This window comes from Balaenoptera ricei, chromosome 2, assembly GCF_028023285.1.
Source record: "Balaenoptera ricei isolate mBalRic1 chromosome 2, mBalRic1.hap2, whole genome shotgun sequence".
NCBI lineage: Eukaryota > Metazoa > Chordata > Mammalia > Artiodactyla > Balaenopteridae > Balaenoptera > Balaenoptera ricei.
This window is the reverse complement of record NC_082640.1, coordinates 78,058,319-78,078,806: the sequence shown is the minus strand read 5'-3', so window position 1 is coordinate 78,078,806 and position 20,488 is coordinate 78,058,319. Positions and strand designations below refer to the sequence as shown.

Below are 20,488 nucleotides of genomic sequence, written 5' to 3'. Positions count from 1 at the left end.
CTTTATGCTTTGAAGAACTGTCAAATTATGCCTTACTTTATTCCAGATTCCTGCTATCTATAACATCTACTTGGCACCTAACAAAGGACTTTTACATGATTACTCTGTGTCCATCTTGTTCTCATTTTCTCCCCGATGCCCGGAGTATTGAACACGAGGTAAATTCGCAGAAAGCCTACAGCCTACGTTTCAGAGTTCACCCCATGCCCCAGGGACAGCATTCTCCGACGCCCAGTTTGTTCCTCTGAGGAACAAGATACCAGCAGTCAGAGCAAGGAATCCCAGTCCAGAGCAACATGTCTCTCCCTGGGTCTCACTTCCTTTGTGTCTAAGTCATCAGTTTTTGTTTTTGCTTCACTTGACCAGGACTTGGGTGGGGAAGCACGGTTGGAAGGAGGGGATGTGCAGGTCTAAAGGGTGGAAACCGCTCTCCAAAAGCACAACCCTGAGAACACAGAGAAAGCAAACAAGCTCTGGCTGGTCCTACCGTCACCATTTACAGCTTCGTTTCTACAGCTGCAAAAATATTACATCAGGTTGTCAGTTTTTGACTTTGTTCCACTTCGGTAAATAAAAATAAAGCTACTGATAAATGCCATTAGCAAATGTGAGCTCTCATCACGTGGTCCATGTTTGTGAGAACAGGCCTGAAGACTCCTCTACATGTTAGCTTTCACAGAGGCTCCTTTGGATGAAAATTGTCATTTCATATGTTTCATACATGGTTATACTTGTTTGCCACACAGAACTGTATGTATACCTGGATTTTAAACAGTGTCAGAAATAAGGGTCTTGTTTACCTTATGGCAAGAATACCCTCCAAATTCTGCTCAGTAGCCAGAGGCAGCAACATACCTGAAAAGCCCAGCAGCTGAGAGAAGGACCTAGATGGACTCAGTATGACACAGAGACACTGATAAACACAGCCAAATGATCCCGAGGAGTACACAATATAAATGCTTTATTGCTAGCACAGAGGTTTCTTTTTAAGTAAATTAAAAGAAATAAATCTTCATTTTCACATTCTATATTGCAGTTCAAAGGTAACTAGCTGGTTAATGGATATGTTCACTGGGACACAGGCTATAGGAGGAGAGCATGACATTCACAGGAAAGAACTCAGAAATGTGGCATCTCTCAAGGCATCTGGCCACTGTCCTTTGTCAATAACAGCAAGGAGAGGTTTCTTTAAAACATCATGAATAGTCAAGGGTTATAAATAGAAAACCGGTATGGTTAGAAAGCAGAAAACCATTAAATACAGAAGGCTATATATGTGTTGCCCATATTTCATATATTCTAGGTTATGTTTGGTACTTTTAAATAAATGATCTTCATCTAGGTTAGAGAATGAATTGGATTTGGCAGCTGGAAAGAGGGAAAAAGGAAAGGAAGCTGACACTGCCCATGTCAGAGGTGGAGCCTTCAGTGGGAAGCAGAAGAGGAGCGCGTGGCTGGAGGAAAGGGAGCCAGCCTGCTTCATGCTTCCCCCTTGGGAGGCCAAGAGCAAGAGTGGTGTGTGGACGAGCCACGGGCGTGACAGGTGGAGATCTGGTGCAGCGTGGCAATCGTGGCACACTGGAACTCTACAAATGGAGAAGGAAACCTCCGAGCCTGGCCAGATTTTCCAAGGTTACTGCCAGTGGATCTAGGGCATGGGAGGCTGAAGTAACACCCACAGCACTGGGACTGGGAGGTGGCGTGCACCAGGGACAGGGGCAGGGACTGGGGCGGGAGGGCCGGTGCAGAAGAAGCTATAGATTCCAACTGCAGAGATAATTCATTTAGTATGAATTGTCAGCAGTATTGGAAATGGAATTATTTCTACAAGGCACCCAGCATTACCTTTTTCCAAATTCTCAAGCCCGCTCAGATCAGTTTTTGGATGATTTTAAAGACAAGCTTTGGAAAAGATCAATCCATGAAAAACAACCCACCCCCTGACTTATTCCAGAATGCTCAAGAAGGAATTACATGCACAGATGCGCACGCGCACGCGCACACACACACACACGTCCCTCTCTCTTACCCCCTCAAACCATGCAGTGATGAGCTCCGAGGCTATGAACTACACATGATGATCTCTGGAGCTCCATCTCCTGATCTTTCACTCATGTTATATATGGATGTAAGAAAGCCAGACTGGGTCAGGAATATCCCAAGTTCTTTCTCCTTAGTACATCTGCAGTGTACCAGCTCCTGGCATTTTCAGTCTGGTCTGGCTCTAACTGAAACCATTTCATGTTTTGCTTTGAAGAAATGGATGACATGAAACGGTAATTTGGCTGCAAAACCTTGGAAAATTGTTCCCGGCCCAAACATCTGCCCCAGATGAGCTCAGCTAAGATCTCCTTGGAGGAGCGAGAGGGGTGCGTGAGCAGGGAGAGCCTGGAAGGGGGAAATGAAGACAATGGAAAGGCTACCTTTGCTCACAAGCAAAGTCCTGTGTGACAGAAGGCATCAAATAATACAGCTCCCTCATTCAGCCCCTCACCCCAGAAAGAAATACTGGGTATGCCCCACAGCTACTCCTCGTGCCTTTATCCCACTTTCCCCAATATTTGGTACTGTTAAGGTGATCCCTCACAGGGTGCCAAGAAACCACGCCCGACTGGTTTGCTTTCATTACGCAGCGAATGGCCTGGCCTACCTGCTGTCATTTAAATCGTTAAGTAAGGACTGAGTATCAAGTTTGGATTCCTGAGAGCTGGGCCCCACAGGGAAAGCAGAGGGGGAGAGTCGTGCAGGCTGGCCTTCACCTTCCTTCTTGGCCATCTTAAGAGTTCTTCTGGGGGATCTTTACTGTCACAGTCTTAACTTCGGAGTACTCTCGCAAACCAAATTCTCCCCTGAAAAACAGAAACGGGCTGTATCAGGTACCAGAGGCCCAGGCAGCCCAACATGGGCTTTCCTCTTCAAAAACCCTGTTCCAACCACTGGACGCCCAGGATGTGCCTGTGCTCTAATGGCTCTCCTAGAGACCCGGTCCGCTTTACCTGAAAGAAAACCACGAGGGTCCTCTCGGCTTGATGGTCTACATTCCTTCTCACTGGTCCTTCGGTTTAATAAGCGGAAACGATACCCAAAGGCCCACCACAGAAGAGTACAGATCACACGCAATGCCTTAAAGACAGAACCCTGAACAAATACCGTCTGCGGCCTCCACAGTGTCAGGGGAAAGAGGAAATCAAAACAACGGACGGGATAGGAATTGGGAAGTGTGAGTCAGCTGTCTCCCGAGACTTGCCCTCGGCCACTTCCCCTCCTGGCTCGTGCCACCCTCTGGGGCCTTGATCAGGGACCAAGGATTTCTGTCATCTGGCAAACAAACGTTTATTGCACTGTTACTGTGGGGCAGCACCGTGCTGGGCCGGGTGCAGGAGAAGGTAGATAATCGGCCCCGGCCGCTGAAGGGCCCGTGGGTGGCCGGGCCTGAGAGGGAAGAGCGGGAGCCAGGTCACCTGCCTAGGCGGCCCCGGGAGAAACAGCGCCTCCGACCACTGCTTGAAGGGCGCTGGCGCGTGGAAAAGCCTCACTGCTACGGTGCTCCTTTTCTTCCCTTCTCTTCTCTAGTTCCTTCTTATTCCTACCTCTCTTTAATTGCCTTTCTTTCTTTTCTCGATTTCATTGTCACATCAAGCATGTTCTCTTAATTTTTTTCTGCAAAATACTTGACATTTTCTTCTTCTTTTCTTTTCAAAGTCACTCCTCTGTGAAGCTTCTCCTCAAGTTCTCAGCAGAAGGAGCGCCCCTCCTCCTCTGTGTTCAGAGCACCTTGTACCCACCTCTACCACAGCCCTGTCATGCCAGGAGGGAAGGCGGGGGCTACTCGAGCGTCTCTGTCTCCCCCACCAATCTGCATCTTCCTGATCTTGCTTTCTGTCCTCCCCCAAACCTAGCGTGCGGCCCACAGCATCAGGCTGAAAGAAGGCACTTGATAACTGTGGGAGGGAGGAAGGGGGGGCAGGCTTCTTCCTACCCCCTCTTCCCCAGTTCCACCCTGCTGACAGACCATCTCTGCCAGAAAAAAACATAAAAGAACGCTTAGAGATATATTTGAATAAGAAAGGATTAAGAAAGGCCGTTTTTAAAAACAGTCTTATATAAAAGGTACAAAGTTACTGCAACTGGGCTTTACAGTGAAGACCCGCTGTAAAGGATACATTCTGCTTCCCTGGCCCGACACAGAGCTGCCCTCGCTGTGCCAGCAGCTCCTCTGAGCACCAGGGCACCTGAGTGGTCGCGCCCCCCTCCTCCCCCACAGCCCCCAGAACGTCAGCGACTCAGGCGGCATGCTGCTCTCTCGTCTGCACTGGCCATTCTGCGTGCAGGAATGGGAAGAATAAACTTGGGATTGCCCCACTCAGTATGTGGCTCCCTCATCCGCTCTGTCCAGGCTGTCTCTTTATTACCAGCTCAGCGCTGGCTCTCGCTGGACTTTCTCCTGCCCTTGGGCAATTGTGCATGTGTCTCTTCATCACGGACATCATCTGCCTCCTGTCTGAAGTGTGGCTACTCCCTTCTTGTTCCCTCGCTTGTGCACGCACTTGGGGCAGGCCCTGAACCACTTTCCTCCCACTCAGATCTCTAACCAGGTTGTGAGAAATGTAAGAAAGTCTACAGAGCTAGAAACCTTGCTTTCGAGTGTGACTGCCGGATCCCAAATCTCTGAGTGCTCAAAGCAACGGAAAATTCTGCTGGACTGGAGGTGCTCCTCTCTCGGGTCCCAGGCGGCCATCTGCTGCGTGGCCGGCACACAGCCTGCTCCGAGATGGAGGAGTGGACTCACATCTGCCATGAAAGGAAATACTGCCCATGGGCCCAGGCCTCAAGGAAAGCCAATGAGAGGTCTCAGGGCAGCACGTGGAGCAGAACACTGAGGGTGGGGGTCGGCAGACAGGAGTGCCAACTCGGCTCTGCACTAACTGGCTGTATGACTCCAGCTGACTCTCTCCCTCCTCTTGGCACCCGGTCGTCTCTCTGACATCAGTTCCTGAACCTTAATATACACATATCAGCCAGGAAGCTTGCTTAAGCTGTAGGTTCCTGACCATCCCCCACCAAAGATTCTGTTCCAGCAGGTCTGGGGAGGAGCCCAAGAGACCATGAGACGGGTGGCTATTGGACCCACTCTTGGAGCAACACTGCTGTAAGGTCTCGGAATCCAGTCCCTGACATTTGGATTCTTCAGCTATTTCGCCATCTCATTCCAGGGTCTTTCTCTCAAATCTACTTAAATTTTTCTCAATCCAGTTAAATTCTGTGGGACATAGTTCCATAGTTAAGGAAGAAGTCCACTACTGCACAAAAGGCAGACGTATTGTTATTGACATGCCCCAATCTCTTTGTATAGTCACCTTTCCAGCTGGGCCATGTGTCAGGGCACAGCACATTTAGAAGCCTGTATTCCTGCTTCTTGGCCAGACTAGGTTATATTCCCAAAGATGAACCAAACTCGGCATACGTAAAGGTAAGGTAAGATGTTAGATTTTGGTGTCTCTCAGCCAGCCATTGTAGGAAGTCACTCAGACTCACGCATAAAACAAATAGGGATTTCTGCTTAGGGTGTATATTTCCCTGCCCTTTTCTTTGACTTACAGCAGCATTTCTCAGAGCAGCGTCCCCAGACCACCTGCACGAGAATCATTCCAGAAGCCTGTTAAAAATGCAGGTCCTGGGCCCAAGCCCAGATCTACTAAATCAGTATCTCTGAGAGTGGATCGCCAGATAGGCAGGGTTAGAAAGCCCCTCTCCCAGCCTGCAGGTGACTTTCTGTGCATACGCATGCTGTGCACACACACACTGACTCAGAGCGTCCGAACAACACTTCTCATCTTCAAAGCGTGTGTCCCTAGTTTTTAAAATGCTGAGGTTCACAGCTTTCTTTCCATCCCCTAGGTCTGTGATACATATTTTATAGTTTGGGCTCTATGACCTCTTGTCTCAGGAGAGCTTAAATGAGACAGAAAAGGATGGGAAGGCTAAAATAGATGGAATTAGCTGGACAAGCAGAACTGAGAGAAACTCAGCCCAAGTCTCTGACCCTGGGAATTAGAGGCCAGCCCATCGGATAACCTGTAGAGGGCAGCCCTCTCCACAGCTCTCTGTGGGGTAGCACTCAGGGGCTCCGACAGCCTCCTTGGAGCTCGTTTCCAGAAAGTGCTACTTCCCTTCTCTGTTCCTCTTAGAGGTGGGCAAGGAGATGTCAGGGACCAAAGCTGCAAGGAGCCTGCAGGCCATGAGATAAACACTTCTGTCCAGGTGGAAGGCTAAGCAGAGTTTCCAGGACTGTATTAAATGAGAAGAAGAGTGGGGAACCAGGACAGGGCAGGTTCTTTTATTTGAAGCATTTCCTACCACTCCAGGTCATTTAAGGAAGAGAAAACATGTTTTGGGGGCAAACAGGAACAAAGACTCATATAATTTAGATAAGATGAAGTGAGTCTCATCAAAGAGCACTGTTTCCTAATTATTTTTTAACTGCACTGGGAAGGCCAAATCACTACTGTGCCCATGAGACGAGTCGAGAAAGGCCACTGTTCTGTGTGGTTCTGACACAGCCAAACTGTCTCTTGGACCTTCTTTCTAGGCGAGGGCGATGTTTCTGACAGGAAGAGACTGCGCCTGAACGATGTCCCAAGCCCGAATCCTGGTAGGAGGCTTGCCTGTGATGAGAGCGCAGGGCTAGCCTGAGATGAGAAACCATCAACCAGCAATCATTTATTTCAAGTGTATTTTATGCCCATGATACACCCTGTTAATGATCTGTAACAGTCAATGTGAGCAGCATTCCCAGAGCCGGCGATGGCCCCAACATTTCAGAGACTGGGAGAGCACAAACACAGGGGCAGGAAATGAAAGAAGTTGAATGCATCTTGAAAAGTGGAAGCAGAAAGTTAAGGCCATGTGCAAGTTAAGAAGAGCTACTCAGAGTACATGAAGACTTTATAAAAGCTGAAGGAATACTAATAACTTAGCAAATAGGATCCAGACTGGGTACGGGTTCTGGCTATAAAGCAAGTGGGAGGCACTGAAGGCCACAAGCAACGGTTCAAGCAAGAGCAGTTTCTCCCTTTCTTAATACATTTATTAAGAAAAAGAAGGACTGCCTACATTAACAGTCATCTACTTGATCAATAATGATGATAGTAGCTCACATTTTCTGAAGGTTTGCCAGATACCTTGATGGATGTTTGGCATACATGATTCTAACATTTAATCCTCACAGCAACTCTGTAGGGTAAGTACTATCTATAATTATTCCCATTTTATAGATGAGGAAACTGCGGCTCGGTGAGATTAAATAGTTTGTCCAAGGCTGCACAGGTATTAAGCAGTAGAGCCAGGGTATATATCTGTGCAGTGTGATTCTAGAAACTCTGCTCTCAGCCTCAAAGCTATATCTACTTCATGGTTTCATGGCTCGGGACTAGAAATTACCAGCTACAGTATCTGAAGATGTAAATCCCCTGTGTTAGTCATGGGTTCACTGCACTTCCCCCCAAACACCATACTTATTTCTCCCACAATGCCTTTGCTCACTCTTCCCCCACTGCTATCCTGTTTTGCCCACCAACCATGAAAAACTATTCCTCTCTCCTCACCTACTCAAATGTTCCTCTCCTTTAAAGGCCAATTCAAATCCCTACAAAAGATCACATCTAAAGGTTTCCTGGACTTCTCCAGCTCACAACGATCTCTATCACCCCTGAATTCCTCTACCACTCCACAGGCTTTTCTGGAATTCTTTTGATTCTTTCAATGTTGCATATTTCATTTATCCAACAAAATTTTAAGTAATTTAATGAGTTGCACCTTCCCCTACAGACCAAGCATCATGCTTTGCACAGAGTATGTATGTGCTCAATACTTTTTAGCAGATTGATTGCGAACTAAGCATTTGTTCAAAAAAGTATGCACTCAGTAATGCCAGAGGGAACAGGCATGGAAGATGTTTCCTCTGATGAGTCACAGGATTTAGAAAACATGGATCTAGCTCCTTTCGAAATGAGGGAAAATGAAAGTTTTTGGGGATGAGGGGAGATGTCAGCTCAGGAAGACCCTAGCTACCATTCATTCTCCGAAAGCAATTCTAAAAATCCATTCATATATGAAGTTGCAAATGCAATCCCTCTAGTTTTCCTCTGCCACAGTCCCATTTTTCAAGTCCTTAGCATCACAAGAGGGCAGCCCAGCTCTGATTCTGACCCGGAAGAGTCCTTACACCTGGTTCCCATGCTTCCTTGGCCAGACATCATGGAAACTAAGCCACTAAAATTTAGGTTCAAAGCTCAGATCTGCCACTTACTGGCTGTGAGACTTGGGCAAGCTACTTAACCACTCCAACCCTTAGTTCCTCATCTGAACCATCTGTAAGATAAAGATAAATGTATCTATCCCATAGAATCACTGTGAAAAGCAAATGAGACAATGTTAGGTAAGAAGGCAGAATAAAGCCATATGCAGAGCAGGCATTTAATTAATACTTATTATTGTTATTGCAAAATCCTTGTAATGGGTCATCTTCCTGTAATCTCTGCCAAAACATCCTCTATACACCAAGAATGTTGGCCATAAAAACTTTGGTATCCCCTCAGCTCCCACAGCATGCCCTTTAAAAACCCTTTGAGATTGGGTTTAAAGCAACCTCTCCACTTGTATCCTCAGCAAGTCTCCTCCACGCATCCTGTGCCCTAGGCTCTGCAGCCCCAGACTCAAAGATCCTATAGGCACTGAGCAGGTGACAGTGAGTGAATTGGGTACGTGTAAAACTAACACAACCAATATTCAGTTCCCAGAAGCAGGCATGATGGGGAATAAGGAAAACTGCAGAGCTCATAGCTACAGCAATTTTGCTTTCGGGGAATGAAAATAAGCAAGAAATCTAGATTTTTATGGAAAGTCTCCTCATTTTGAATGTCAGGTAAAGGTTTTTAAATGTTATAAGGAAAAAAAAAAAACAAAACATTTCTCTAAGCCAGATTTGTCCCTGGGTGGGCAGTTGGTGACCTCTGTTTTAAACACGCCAAACTCTGTTTTGTGTCTGGACTATTCTGTATTTGCTATGCCTTCATGCCTTTGTTCTTGCTATTCCCTCTGCCTGGAATGCCTGCTCCTAAGAAACTGAAATGTTATTTCCTCTGTGAAGTCTTCTGTGACCTCATCAGGCAAAATTAATTGATTTTTCCTCTGTATTTAACAAGATATTTGACATACTTGTATAATAGCACCTATTACATGGAATTATTGGTACATGAATTTTTCTCCATTCCCACTTAAGGTAAGGGTATTTACTGTGTTTTATTCATCTTTGTAATGTGTGTTTTGCTTATACATTTATGTTTTCAACAAAGTGTTTGTTTAGTGAATGGATGAGAGTAAGAGAATTCACTGATGTTGTGAGTGCCCCTCTATGCTGCTATTCGCAACCCTGTTTCTCTTCAGGCACCAGCAACTCTGGACACTTACATTTCTCTCCCATTTCCAGACATCTTGAATCCCCCAAAGGGACTCTGGGCATTTAAGGCATTGTAACAATTGATCCTGAAAGAAGAAAACATGGTACTGTTAGTGTGTATTCTGCTTACACAGAAACAATCCCACTGGCATGATATTTCTTTTGTAAGTTCTATTTTTTAATTCCTTTTTCCCCACATGAAAATTTTATAATTTAAGATTTACTTTGATTTCCTGATCTAGCCAATAGGAAGTATCCTTTCTCAGGGTGAAGTCTTCGGTCTCCCCCATCCTTCCAGAGCCTATGCTTTTATTTCACGCAGGCTCTGGAGAATTACAAGCCCCCTTCCACCCTCATGGAATGTGTTATGGCCAGAACGAGACTGACTCTGGTCTTACCAAACAGTCCCAGCTTGCATTGCAGAAGACACCGTGAGGGCCTTGTTGATGTCATTAGTAAAGACAGCTGCTACAAGTCCGAAGTCTGAGTTATTGGCTCTTTCAATAACTTCATCCATAGTCTTAAACCTCAGAATTTCCTGAACGGGGCCAAAGATCTGCAATAAAATAGGTTGACCAAACATGGTTGCTTCGCCATCCTTTCACCTGTTTTCTATGTTTCAAAGCAAGTTTACTCTGCCTTCATCATTTAAGTGATGTTTAAGTTTAGCAGAACATAACTGTAAAAATATCCCAAACTTTCCCAGAATAAGATTACATAAGTCTACCCTTAGAGTTTAACTCCTCCACTCCCCCACCCTGCCTGGCAACACTTGATTCCACAGTGTGTTCTAAAGCTGTGTTCTCCATCATCCCCCAGGCACTGCTCCAGAACTGAGAACTACCGCTCTGGAGAGCTGGCTGATCTGCAACTGGTCCTCTCCTACAGAAGCGTGAGGATGCTTGGGTGCTTTCTATTTCCTGATTAACAGCCTAATGACCCATATTTGGGGAAACTGAACTGTTGACAATGTATCACTGAGACCAGTGATTGGGTTTTACGATGGTTCTGTTGGCTAATAACAATTGAGATCATAAAGCACATCACCTGGCCTCCATCTAGCTTGCTTACCTCTTCGTCTAACTTATTTCTTGAAACTGGGGATTTTCATAGCCATGTTTATTGCTATTGTACAATGTATATAAAATACAAAGAACTAAACCTCTAATATTGTCTACTAGAAATGCCCTGGAAACCATCCCAAGGAAGATGTGGCTGCTGTTAAAATCTACGTGATACCTCCTCCTTGGCAATCCGCATGTCGTCGGTGACGTTGGAAAACACTGTGGGCTCGATGAAAAACCCCTTTCTGCCCAGCCCTTTGCCTCCACACTCCAGCTTGGCGCCTTCGGCCACACCACTCTGGATGAGTTCCAGGATCCTGTTGTACTGTTTCTTATCAATCTACAGAAGAAAGTGCCTGATGACTCCAAGTAAAATCTTCTATGAAAATGGAAATAAGCAAGTGCTCAAGAATCTCTCTCATTTGTGATTTTTGGCCAAAGCTTCATTATACCTAGTCAAATCATATGGAACTGCTGTTAATTAACCATTTTTGACCTATGAAAAAGGGTAATTTTGTATGGTTCAACCTAATACATCAAGAATTCCAGTGAATGCACTGCTTTGATGATACTGCCAAATCATAAGTACCAGGTCAAGATTTAAGCAATATTTCTAAATGATGGAGATACTGGCTAATTGATTATTCACTGTTTACATAAGTAAAAATTAACCTTATAAACAAATGAATATTGGGGTATATTTTTATGGAACTACTGTTACACCATCAGAGGAAAGGATTAAGTTTAAAGAGTGAGAGCTAGCATCCTAGTCCATAAAATAAGGTCATACTCGCCCCCCACAAGCCCCCGAGTTATAGACTTATCACTCAGTTATTACGGTAAATAAAAAAGAAACCTACATTCACCTGAGTTTGAATTGCTGTTACAACTTCAGTCTTCTCTCAAATGGCCCCAAAACTAAGGAGATGTTGCTTATCAGGAAAACCCATGCTCTAGTGATCCAGATGAAATCTGGTCGACATATTCCTTGAAAAATTCTCAGTTCAAAACCAGAGTTCCAACTGGAAATATACCTTGATGACCATGGAGAACCTGCAGAGCTCAAGAGTGCAGCCGGCAGGGACCTTTGTGGCCCTCCTCATCCACCACAGTGCATGAAGCATTCAGGGTAAGAGAGAACCATATGGCAGAAGAGAGAGCAGACAGCTCTCCATTCCCTACACATTTACAAACTGCAAGTGGTCATCCCAGAGTAGGTCAGGTTGGTGGAGAGAATCCTTGGCAGCTGGTAAAAGTATAAATGGGTTTCTGGGAATGAGAGATACCTGCCCTCCTTGACTGTGGCACCTGTGGGGATGTCTTGAATCCAGCAGTTAAGGACTGGGGCTGGGTTCTAGTCAAGATCCATCTTGCCATGCCTGGGTCCCTTTTTGGAGCTGAGAGACTCCAACCTACCCCCAAAGTTCAAGATATCCTTAAGGCAATCCTAATCTCTTGGTTTTTCAAGGATAAAATTTAGAAACAGAAAGAGAAGCACAAGACGTAAGCAAGCAATGCCTCACTGGCTACATTTCCAGCCATGAAGACAGATGAGGAAGAAGAATAAGGAGTCAGCAGAAAAAGGAAGATGATGCTTTGTCGGGTTCCACCAGAGTGTCTGGTTTCTGTGTTCATCAGAGATTAAGTAAAGAAACGGCACTTCCAGCACATGGAAGCAACCTAAGTGTCCATCGACAGATGAATGGATAAAGAAGATGGGGCACATATATACAATGGAATATCACTCAGCCATAAAAAGAAATGAAATTGAGTTATTTGTAGTGAGGTGGATGGACCTAGAGTCTGTCATACAGAGTGAAGTAAGTCAGAAAGAGAAAAACAAATACCATATGCTAACACATATATATGGAATCTAAAAAAAAATGGTTATGAAGAACCTAGGGGCAGGACAGGAATAATGACGCAGATGTAGAGAATGGACTTGAGGACACGGGGAGGGGGAAGGGTAAGCTGGGATGAAGCAAGAGAGTGGCATGGACATATATACACTACCAAATGTAAAATAGATAGCTAGTGGGAAGCAGCCGCATAGCACAGGGAGATCAGCTCGGTGCTTTGTGACCGCCTAGAGGGGTGGGATAGGGAGGGTGAGAGGGAGACGCAAGAGGGAGGAGATATGGGGATATATGTATATGTATAGCTGATTCACTTTGTTATACAGCAGCAACTAACACACCATTGAAAAGCAATTATACTCCAATAAAGATGTTTAAAAAAAAAAAAGAACGGGCATGTCTATGATTTCTCTACCTGGGGTCCCTGCTCGGTGGTGGGGTCAAAGGGGCTGCCCACGACGCGCCTTTTAGCCCGCTCCACGCTTCTTCTCACAAACTCTTCATAGATGGACTCCTCCACGAAGATGCGAGATCCTGCAGTGCAGCACTGGCCTTGGTTGAAGAACACACCCTGGTGAGCCTGCTCCACGGCATGGTCCACTACAAGAGGAGACAGACAGCCATGCTCTCAACACTGCTTTGCCCGTGGAGGGGCCCAAGGGACCGAGCCTCTTCCCTCCCCACAGTCCCAGGTGTAATGTCATGCTCCCCACAGAGCAGAACCGTGAGCAGCCCAGTGAAAAGCACTGGACTGAGAACACAGCTTGGTTCTACTTCTAACCAGACCCTGACGTTACTGGCTGTGTTAACTTGGACATCTTCACTTCTTGGAATCCCTTTCTTCTGTAAGAAGAGGGATTAGACCATGTTATCTATAACAGGAGTCTCAAACCCCAATAACCAAAGGGGCTAGGCAGATAATAGTAAAGCAATGTGACAGAGACTCAGAAGGAAAGTACTGCATTTGGCTGTTGCTATGCATAAACATAGCCCAGGGATGCCAGATTTCCAGTTTTAAGAAAAAACAGAAATCAATATTTTGTGTAATACTTAGAAGTAAACATAGCCATACCTTGCATCTGGCCTATAGACTGCCAATTTGCAATCCCTAATCTATAGGACCTTGCAGCTATACTTTTAATTAGCATTTTGGCAAATTAAACTGTAACAGCAATGATCGTCTTTGAAGACACTAAATTTCCTCTGTATTTACATGGAATTGTATAGTAGCATATGGTAACTCACTTACATCTCATGTGAAAACAAGAGATACTAAATAATACTCAATATAGTATTAATAAATCTGGTGTCTGCTAGTTGCTAAATGACTCACTGACTGAATGAATCAATGTACTGTCAGTGGAGTGCCTACACCTTAATAGGAATTTAGGTACAGAATTCTGATCCTCTTGACAACTAGTATAAAGCTGAAGCTGAACTCCTTGCAAATTCCAAGCTGGGGCTGAAATTCAGGCAATCTGCTTTCTGCTCTCTGATCTCTCTAGTAGTGAAATTGAGGAAGCAGTGCTGGCCTGGCAGGATGTGAAGAAGAAAAAGGATGCCTGAAAGAGGTTTTGTCATTTCATTCCCTGGAAGGTTTTTCCAAACATGAGGAGCACACCCATGCAGAGTGGACTAGAGAGCATCCTGCCTGGAGACGTGGGGTTTCTAGGTTATAGCTCTAGGCCTCTGTATCGTCCTACTGCCAAGATGTAATCACCTCCAATTGAGGTCTATTCATACAGAACTGACCATAGTGTGTTGTCATCCTGACTAAAAGCCATGGGAGCAACAGAAAGGTGTGGGGATGGCTAAACAGAGAAGGGGGTGTGGGTTTGGGACAACGTTGGTAGAGCTAGTGAACTAAAAAATTTTAATGATCTACAAAGCCACCAGGCATACATGAGACATTTCGGGTTTCTTGAATCTAGGCAGAGGTTATATTTCCTTCCAGTGTTCAGAGGCTTAGACCACGGCTCTTTCCACTATACAACACCGACGAGGGCTTCACCTCTTCTACCCTATTTTACAACAACACAGAGTCAAAATGTCTTACTATGTCTAGAAAACAAACTCTATCTGATTGTCAACTGATAAGTGGCCTTTACCAATATTATTTTCTCCTTAAAAGGAAGGGTCTAGATTTTTCTCCTTGAATGCCACTTAGCTTCAAAGACCTTTTTCTTAGTGTCCTGTTGAAAGTGGAGATAATACAAGTGAGCACCGCAGGCCAGTGTGCCAGGCCACGTAAGAGATCTGTGGTTGACTTACAATCAGCATCTGCAAAAATAATATTGGGACTTTTCCCTCCAAGTTCCAGAGTTACTCGTTTCAAATTACTTCTTCCAGCTGCTTCTTGGATAAGCTTTCCAACCTGAAAGAAGGGAAATGGAGAAAGGTTTTGCACACCTTGCAGTTGAGACCGTCAGTGGCCAGAGCCAGCTGTGGGCAACAGTGGGACACAGCAGTAATGGATCCTGCAGGGCAAAGCACCCACCGGATACACAGGAACAACTCCTGTGGTCAACTTGTGTGGACAAGATATAAGTCAGTTGGGATGCAGTTTAATGTCTGTTCTGAAGTGAGTTGGAAGACTGCTTTAGTATCATGATGGAAGGAGCAAGGAAAAGGGGGTTAAACCTGGAATCTTAATCACTGAAAGATTTCTCTAAAAAACAACTGGCAAGCAAAATGTAACTAGAGATTTTCCATCATGGCATTGTGACATTTAGCTTTGGACTCTGGCCTCCAGAAAAAAGCCAACTGGCTCCACTTGAAAGACATGATGAGCGTAAAACAAACTCTTTAAGTGCCTCCAAAAGTGCCAGGTATGACTTTAATCACATGGTCCAAATATATATATTGATGTGATACCTTTGCTTCTGCCTAGGGCTATAGTAAAAGGATTCCAGAAAGCTGAGGATCTCTCTTTATTTGTGCAATGCCTATTTACCTAGAATCCAAGCAAATAAGAGGCTGAGTTTGAAGAAAGCATTTCCCATTGTGTAGACTCACAATGCTAATAAAATTGAGTGTCAAGATGGAAACACGGATGCAGCACCTAGAGCCCCCTTTCAAGGAAGAAGGCACTGCCTCAGTGACAAGGAATGCTGTCGGCTCCTTCAGAGTCACCTCAGCTGAAAAGAGCTTCCTTGCCCAAGGGGATGCCCACCTTCAGGTGTCCCACATCCACCACCTGATGGTGGCGGTGGTACCACCACTAGGCAGCTCTGAGAGACCACGTCTGCTCCCCAACAGCCAGGTGCTTGGCTGAGGCCATCAGGCCTGCACTGCAGCTCAACTTCCCGTTGTGTCAACTGCCCTTCGGCTGGGATCCCTAATAAATAACCTGCACGGCAAACTCCACCTCAGCGACCCCTTCCAGGGCACCTGGCCTGTGACAGGGTGCTGCCCTAACGGAGGGCAGAGGTCACTCTACGGAAAGTGCTGGGCCACCCTATAGCTCTTACAGGCAGTTTGCCCTCATTGAGATGAAGACTGCTACTTGTGCCTGGAATCCCACTGAAAATAAAGTATTTTAAAAGGCTGGGGGGGGGGGGCTTCCCTGGTGGCGCAGTGGTTGAGAGTCTGCCTGCCAATGCAGGGGACACGGGTTGGAGCCCTGGTCTGGGAAGATCCCACATGCCGCAGAGCAACTGGGCCCGTGAGCCACAATTACTGAGCCTGCGCGTCTGGAGCCTGTGCTCTGCAACAAGAGAGGCCGCAATAGTGAGAGGCCCGCGCACCGTGATGAAGAGTGGCCCCCGCTTGCCGCAACTGGAGAAAGCCCTCGCACAGAAACGAAGACCCAACACAGCAATCAATCAATCAATCAATAAATAAATAAATAAATAAATAAATAAATATTAAAAAAAAAAAAAAAAGGCTGGGGAAGAAAAATGCTAAATATATGCTGGACCCCTCTGGTCCCTGCCTGAGATCCTCAGGAAGGACGTGTAACTCCTCAAGCAGTATAGTAGAGCAGCGGTTAAGAGAAAAGGCTCTGGAGCCTGCATTTTTTTTTTTTTTACTGATTATATCACTTAACGACTGTTTGACCTTGGGAAATTTTTTATCTTCTCTGAGCCTCCGTTCCCTCCTCTGTAAATGGAGCTAAAAACCATATCCACCTCAGAACTTAGGTGTCCTGAGGATGAAGTGACTTAGGGTCGATGGCCCCCAGAACCCAGACTGGCATGCAGTAAGCGCCTGCACAAGTTAGCCGCACGCAGGTATGAGAGGCCAGGGCCCCTTCTTCCACGCTGGGCGCAGAGAAATGGAGGTGGTTGTCGGGGGCGGAACCTTCCAAAGCAGGTCTCCTCCCAGGGCCCCTACACTCTCTGTGCGTGTCAATTACCTCAGGAAAACCCTGAGGAAGCCCTCTGACTTGCCACCAGTCTCCAGTATTGCTCATTAGCTGGGCTAAATGCTTTACATGTTTTTATTGTTACTCTACCTCGTGCCAAAACATTTTTAGAAAATATACTCTCATTCTGAGGAAATCTAACTTTGGTGAAAAAATAGTGATGTCTCTGAAAGAGGTAAAATTAGAGTCTCTTAGATGCAGAACACTGTTACTCATCAAAGGTTTAAGAAACACCAACATCTGGCCCTAAGGATTAATGGGCAGACATCAGCCCACAGCCAGACGGCCCTTCCCCACCGGGCCGGCTTGTCTCTCTTCTACCTCCAGGTAAACCCCCTAAGAAGACGGGCTAATGAAGGCCCCGTTCTCAAGCAAACATGCTCTCCTGCAAGAGGAAAGTATGGATACACAAAGGAAAGGAGAATCTGGCCCTCCATCCTGGCAAGAGAACAGCAGTCAGGTGAGATTAGGACTGAAGCCTGAGACCCTAGCAGAGGGGACCCCACACGAGGGCAGCAGGGCAATAGCACCGTGGGGCGTCCCTGAGGAGGCTGTGGCCTGCAGCTGCCTGTTCTGAGCAATTCTACTGTGCTTGTCTCTCTCTGCCCTGAGGAATCCATATCAACTGAAGGGGACTCATTTCAAAGTCCAGGAAGATAAAGAGACAAGCGCTTTCTCAAAGAAGATAACCACTGGACGTCATGAACATTATTATTAATTATATTTTAAAAACTAGCATTTATTGAGTTGGTTTATATCAGACATTTACATGTATTCATGCATTTAAGCCTCTCAAAAACCCTACAAAGTAGGTATTACCTCATTTTAAAGAATATTAAACTCAGGTTAGAAGTCAATGGATGTTACCAGGTTACCCGGCAGTTACTCGCAGAGCCTGTTGGACTCTGTGCAGGTTGACTCCAGGGCCCAAGTGTGGATCACTTCCTCTCCTTCCCTTAACCTCCTCCCAGCACTCTGCCTCCCCTTCTATATTTACTGAGCACCTAATGCATGCCACATACCACCAAAACCTTATCCCTGAACTCCAAATTAATTTAAAAGTGAGGAGGAATATCACTTTTTATAGACACAAATAATGACCACAGTTCATCAGTTACAAAAGGTATATTCCGCCTTCAGACTGACATTTGAAAAACAAACAAAAGCAAGGAGAAATCACGGATTTTACACATAGGAAGATGCTGAATAAATGTGTGGAGTTGGTAAACAGAGTGCCGACTCACTAGCATTACATTTCCGTTAGCTCTGCTCCCCGACATTCATCAAAGTGCCCTATGGGTTGATATTTGTTGCACTAGGAATGCTGTCCAATGATTAGTATTTTCATGGCTACAGTAACTATACAAAAATCTTGCTCAGTCTATGGTCAACAGAGAAGAATACCTAAAGAATAATTTTTCCTGCATCAATGCTTTGCCATTTTTTCCTTAGAAACCAAATTCGTGCTAAACACCGAAAGGCGAATCTCAGATGAATAATGATTTTCCTTTTCATCTTTGGAAGAAGATCAAGTTGCAGCCCAACCTCAAGAAAGAACTGGATGTGTTACGCTACAGGAGAACCACTTCCATCTGGAGTGGCCTCAGGACAGGATACTCTGAAAAACCCCAGTTGTTCACCAATCCCCTTCATTCAACACTTACTCCTGGTTCTCCTACTATGTGCCAAGTGCAATGCTAGGCACAGTTCCTTACCCACAAGGAGCTCACAGCTAAGAGGATTCCCATGTAAACCTAACAGGTGTTCAATAAGTACAGAAAAATCTGGGCCTGATTTAATATTAGATCTGAACAGTGAAATTATAGTTGTGCAGCATTTTGTTATAACCCAGAGTCAGGCTCCTCTGGGCCCCACCCACAGAAGTGGGCTAGGTGTAAAAACCTTCATTAATTACGTGATTGGGTATCATCTGCCTTCCCATAATGCTCTCAGTTTGCAGGTCAGACTCTCTTTGGAGAACATATTACTACTCATGAATTCTCCCTGCGAGTGGAATGAGGTTAAGTGACCCTGAAGGGAGGCACTCCTCACTGTCATTACCATAAGGGGGAAAGAGACAATACGAAGAAGAGATGCAACTCCAAAGCAGGGAATTCTTAACAGGAAAGAGTAATGTTTAAAAATAAAGAGTTCATGTGAGAGCCAACTCTTACAAAATATGATAGGTCCTGTGCAAACCAACCTAAAATATTACTTGTACAAATCCCATGCAAAGGTTTCCAAAGTTAAAATCTATGGGGTAGGAAAGTCCAGGAAAGAATGAAGTACAGACATCAAACAAAGGCCTGGGATTAAGTGACCCATCTCAGAAAAGTAGTAAGTTCCGCAGGGATATGTATGTGCTACGCCAGTCATATTTATACATGACTACAAGGTGGGAGCATGAGGTGAGATAAATGAGGCTGCCAGGATGCACAGGTCTTCTGAGTGGTTCAGGTCAAGTCAACAGGGGTGGACTTCGTAACACCAAGCCCTATTCTGATAAAAAGGCAACCTGTGAGATAAAACAGAGAAATACACAGTTTGAGAAATTAAATCTTGTATGTGAACACAGATTAAATAGAATAAAGGCACAGAGAACAAATTTTGACCAAGTTCATCATTATCTTTTTTTTTCAAATCAGAAAAGATTTCATAATATACTCTTATTATACATCCTGTCCTATCTCTGACAACCTAGCTAATTATAATCGTAACCAGGTTTATGGACGACAGTTTGGCCCACAGGAGTGAGAAGACCTAGTTTCTATAAGCTCTGGCTTGGCCTCTAACTAACCTTTGATTTGGGGAAGCCACTTCACCTCCTTGGGCCTCAGTTTCTTCAACTGATGAATGAAGACACAAACCAAGCAGTTACTCTGGCCCTTAGTACCCCAGTTAGTTGGAAGAGTTAAAAGAGACTCAGGGCCCCTGCTCATTCTGAGAGTCTGTCCAGAAGAATCCAATTCTTCTGGATTCTTCTTGTCTTACTGAGCAGACCTTGCTTTTCACAGAGGCACCACAGCTGCACTGAATGGTAGATAAACCTGACCTTTTTCGGTTCCCCACAAAGAGCTCATTATGAGAGAGTGAGTGATAATGTTCCTGTCATGGGGTGTCTTAACTTGGCACTCCCTGCAGAGTCTCTCAGCTGTATCTGTGTACCTCAGACAGGCAAGGGCGAGGAACCAGGGGCTCGCCCACACATAATGGAACTGGGCTAATTCTCAGCAGGAATGTTGGCACACATCAACTCTGACTCCCATCCTCATTCTGAAGAGTCTTCACGATTGATATCAGGAGTATCCCTGGAAGAGCCACAATGTACCAGAATCATGCTCACAGCAATGCAGCAGGGCAGGAAATGCAATTGGGAGCTTTGCATGGAAAATAATTTGTTATACAGGACAAAAAGACCATGGAAGGCTTTCTGTGCCCTCTTTATTCAAGGCTGTTGCTCCCTGAACAGAGTTTCTAAAGTCTGGTAAAATTTTTATTTTTATTCATTAGTTAATTACCCATATTTCTAGGATGGGTTTCTTCTCAGAGACATTTCTTTTTCTTGATTAGTTAAGTATACATATTGGGGTGGATTCCTTCTCAGAGATATGCCACCTTTTTTAAAAGATGGAAAACTCTCTAGTAGAGATCTCAATAAACAGGTTGAAGATGAATGCTTTTTCCAATATATTTTCCTTTCTTAAACCCCAAACAGATTGACTCTGTGCTTCTTTCCTCCTCTCCT

The 20,488-nt window shown here is 45.2% G+C and overlaps 1 protein-coding gene across 1 annotated transcript in view; it reads right to left on the bottom strand.

Moving 5' to 3' along the window:
- Nucleotides 1–944: 944 nt before the first annotated feature.
- ALDH1A2 (aldehyde dehydrogenase 1 family member A2) overlaps nucleotides 945–20,488 on the bottom strand; it is a 96,396-nt gene continuing 76,852 nt past the window's right edge. The window contains exons 8-13 of the mRNA XM_059913181.1: nucleotides 14,649–14,751; nucleotides 12,793–12,977; nucleotides 10,697–10,861; nucleotides 9,856–10,013; nucleotides 9,469–9,543; nucleotides 945–2,849 (exon numbers count right to left, since the gene is read on the bottom strand). Of these exons, the coding sequence (XP_059769164.1) occupies nucleotides 2,777–2,849; nucleotides 9,469–9,543; nucleotides 9,856–10,013; nucleotides 10,697–10,861; nucleotides 12,793–12,977; nucleotides 14,649–14,751 (759 nt within the window). The 3' untranslated portion in view covers nucleotides 945–2,776. The remainder of the gene's footprint in view (nucleotides 2,850–9,468; nucleotides 9,544–9,855; nucleotides 10,014–10,696; nucleotides 10,862–12,792; nucleotides 12,978–14,648; nucleotides 14,752–20,488) is intronic.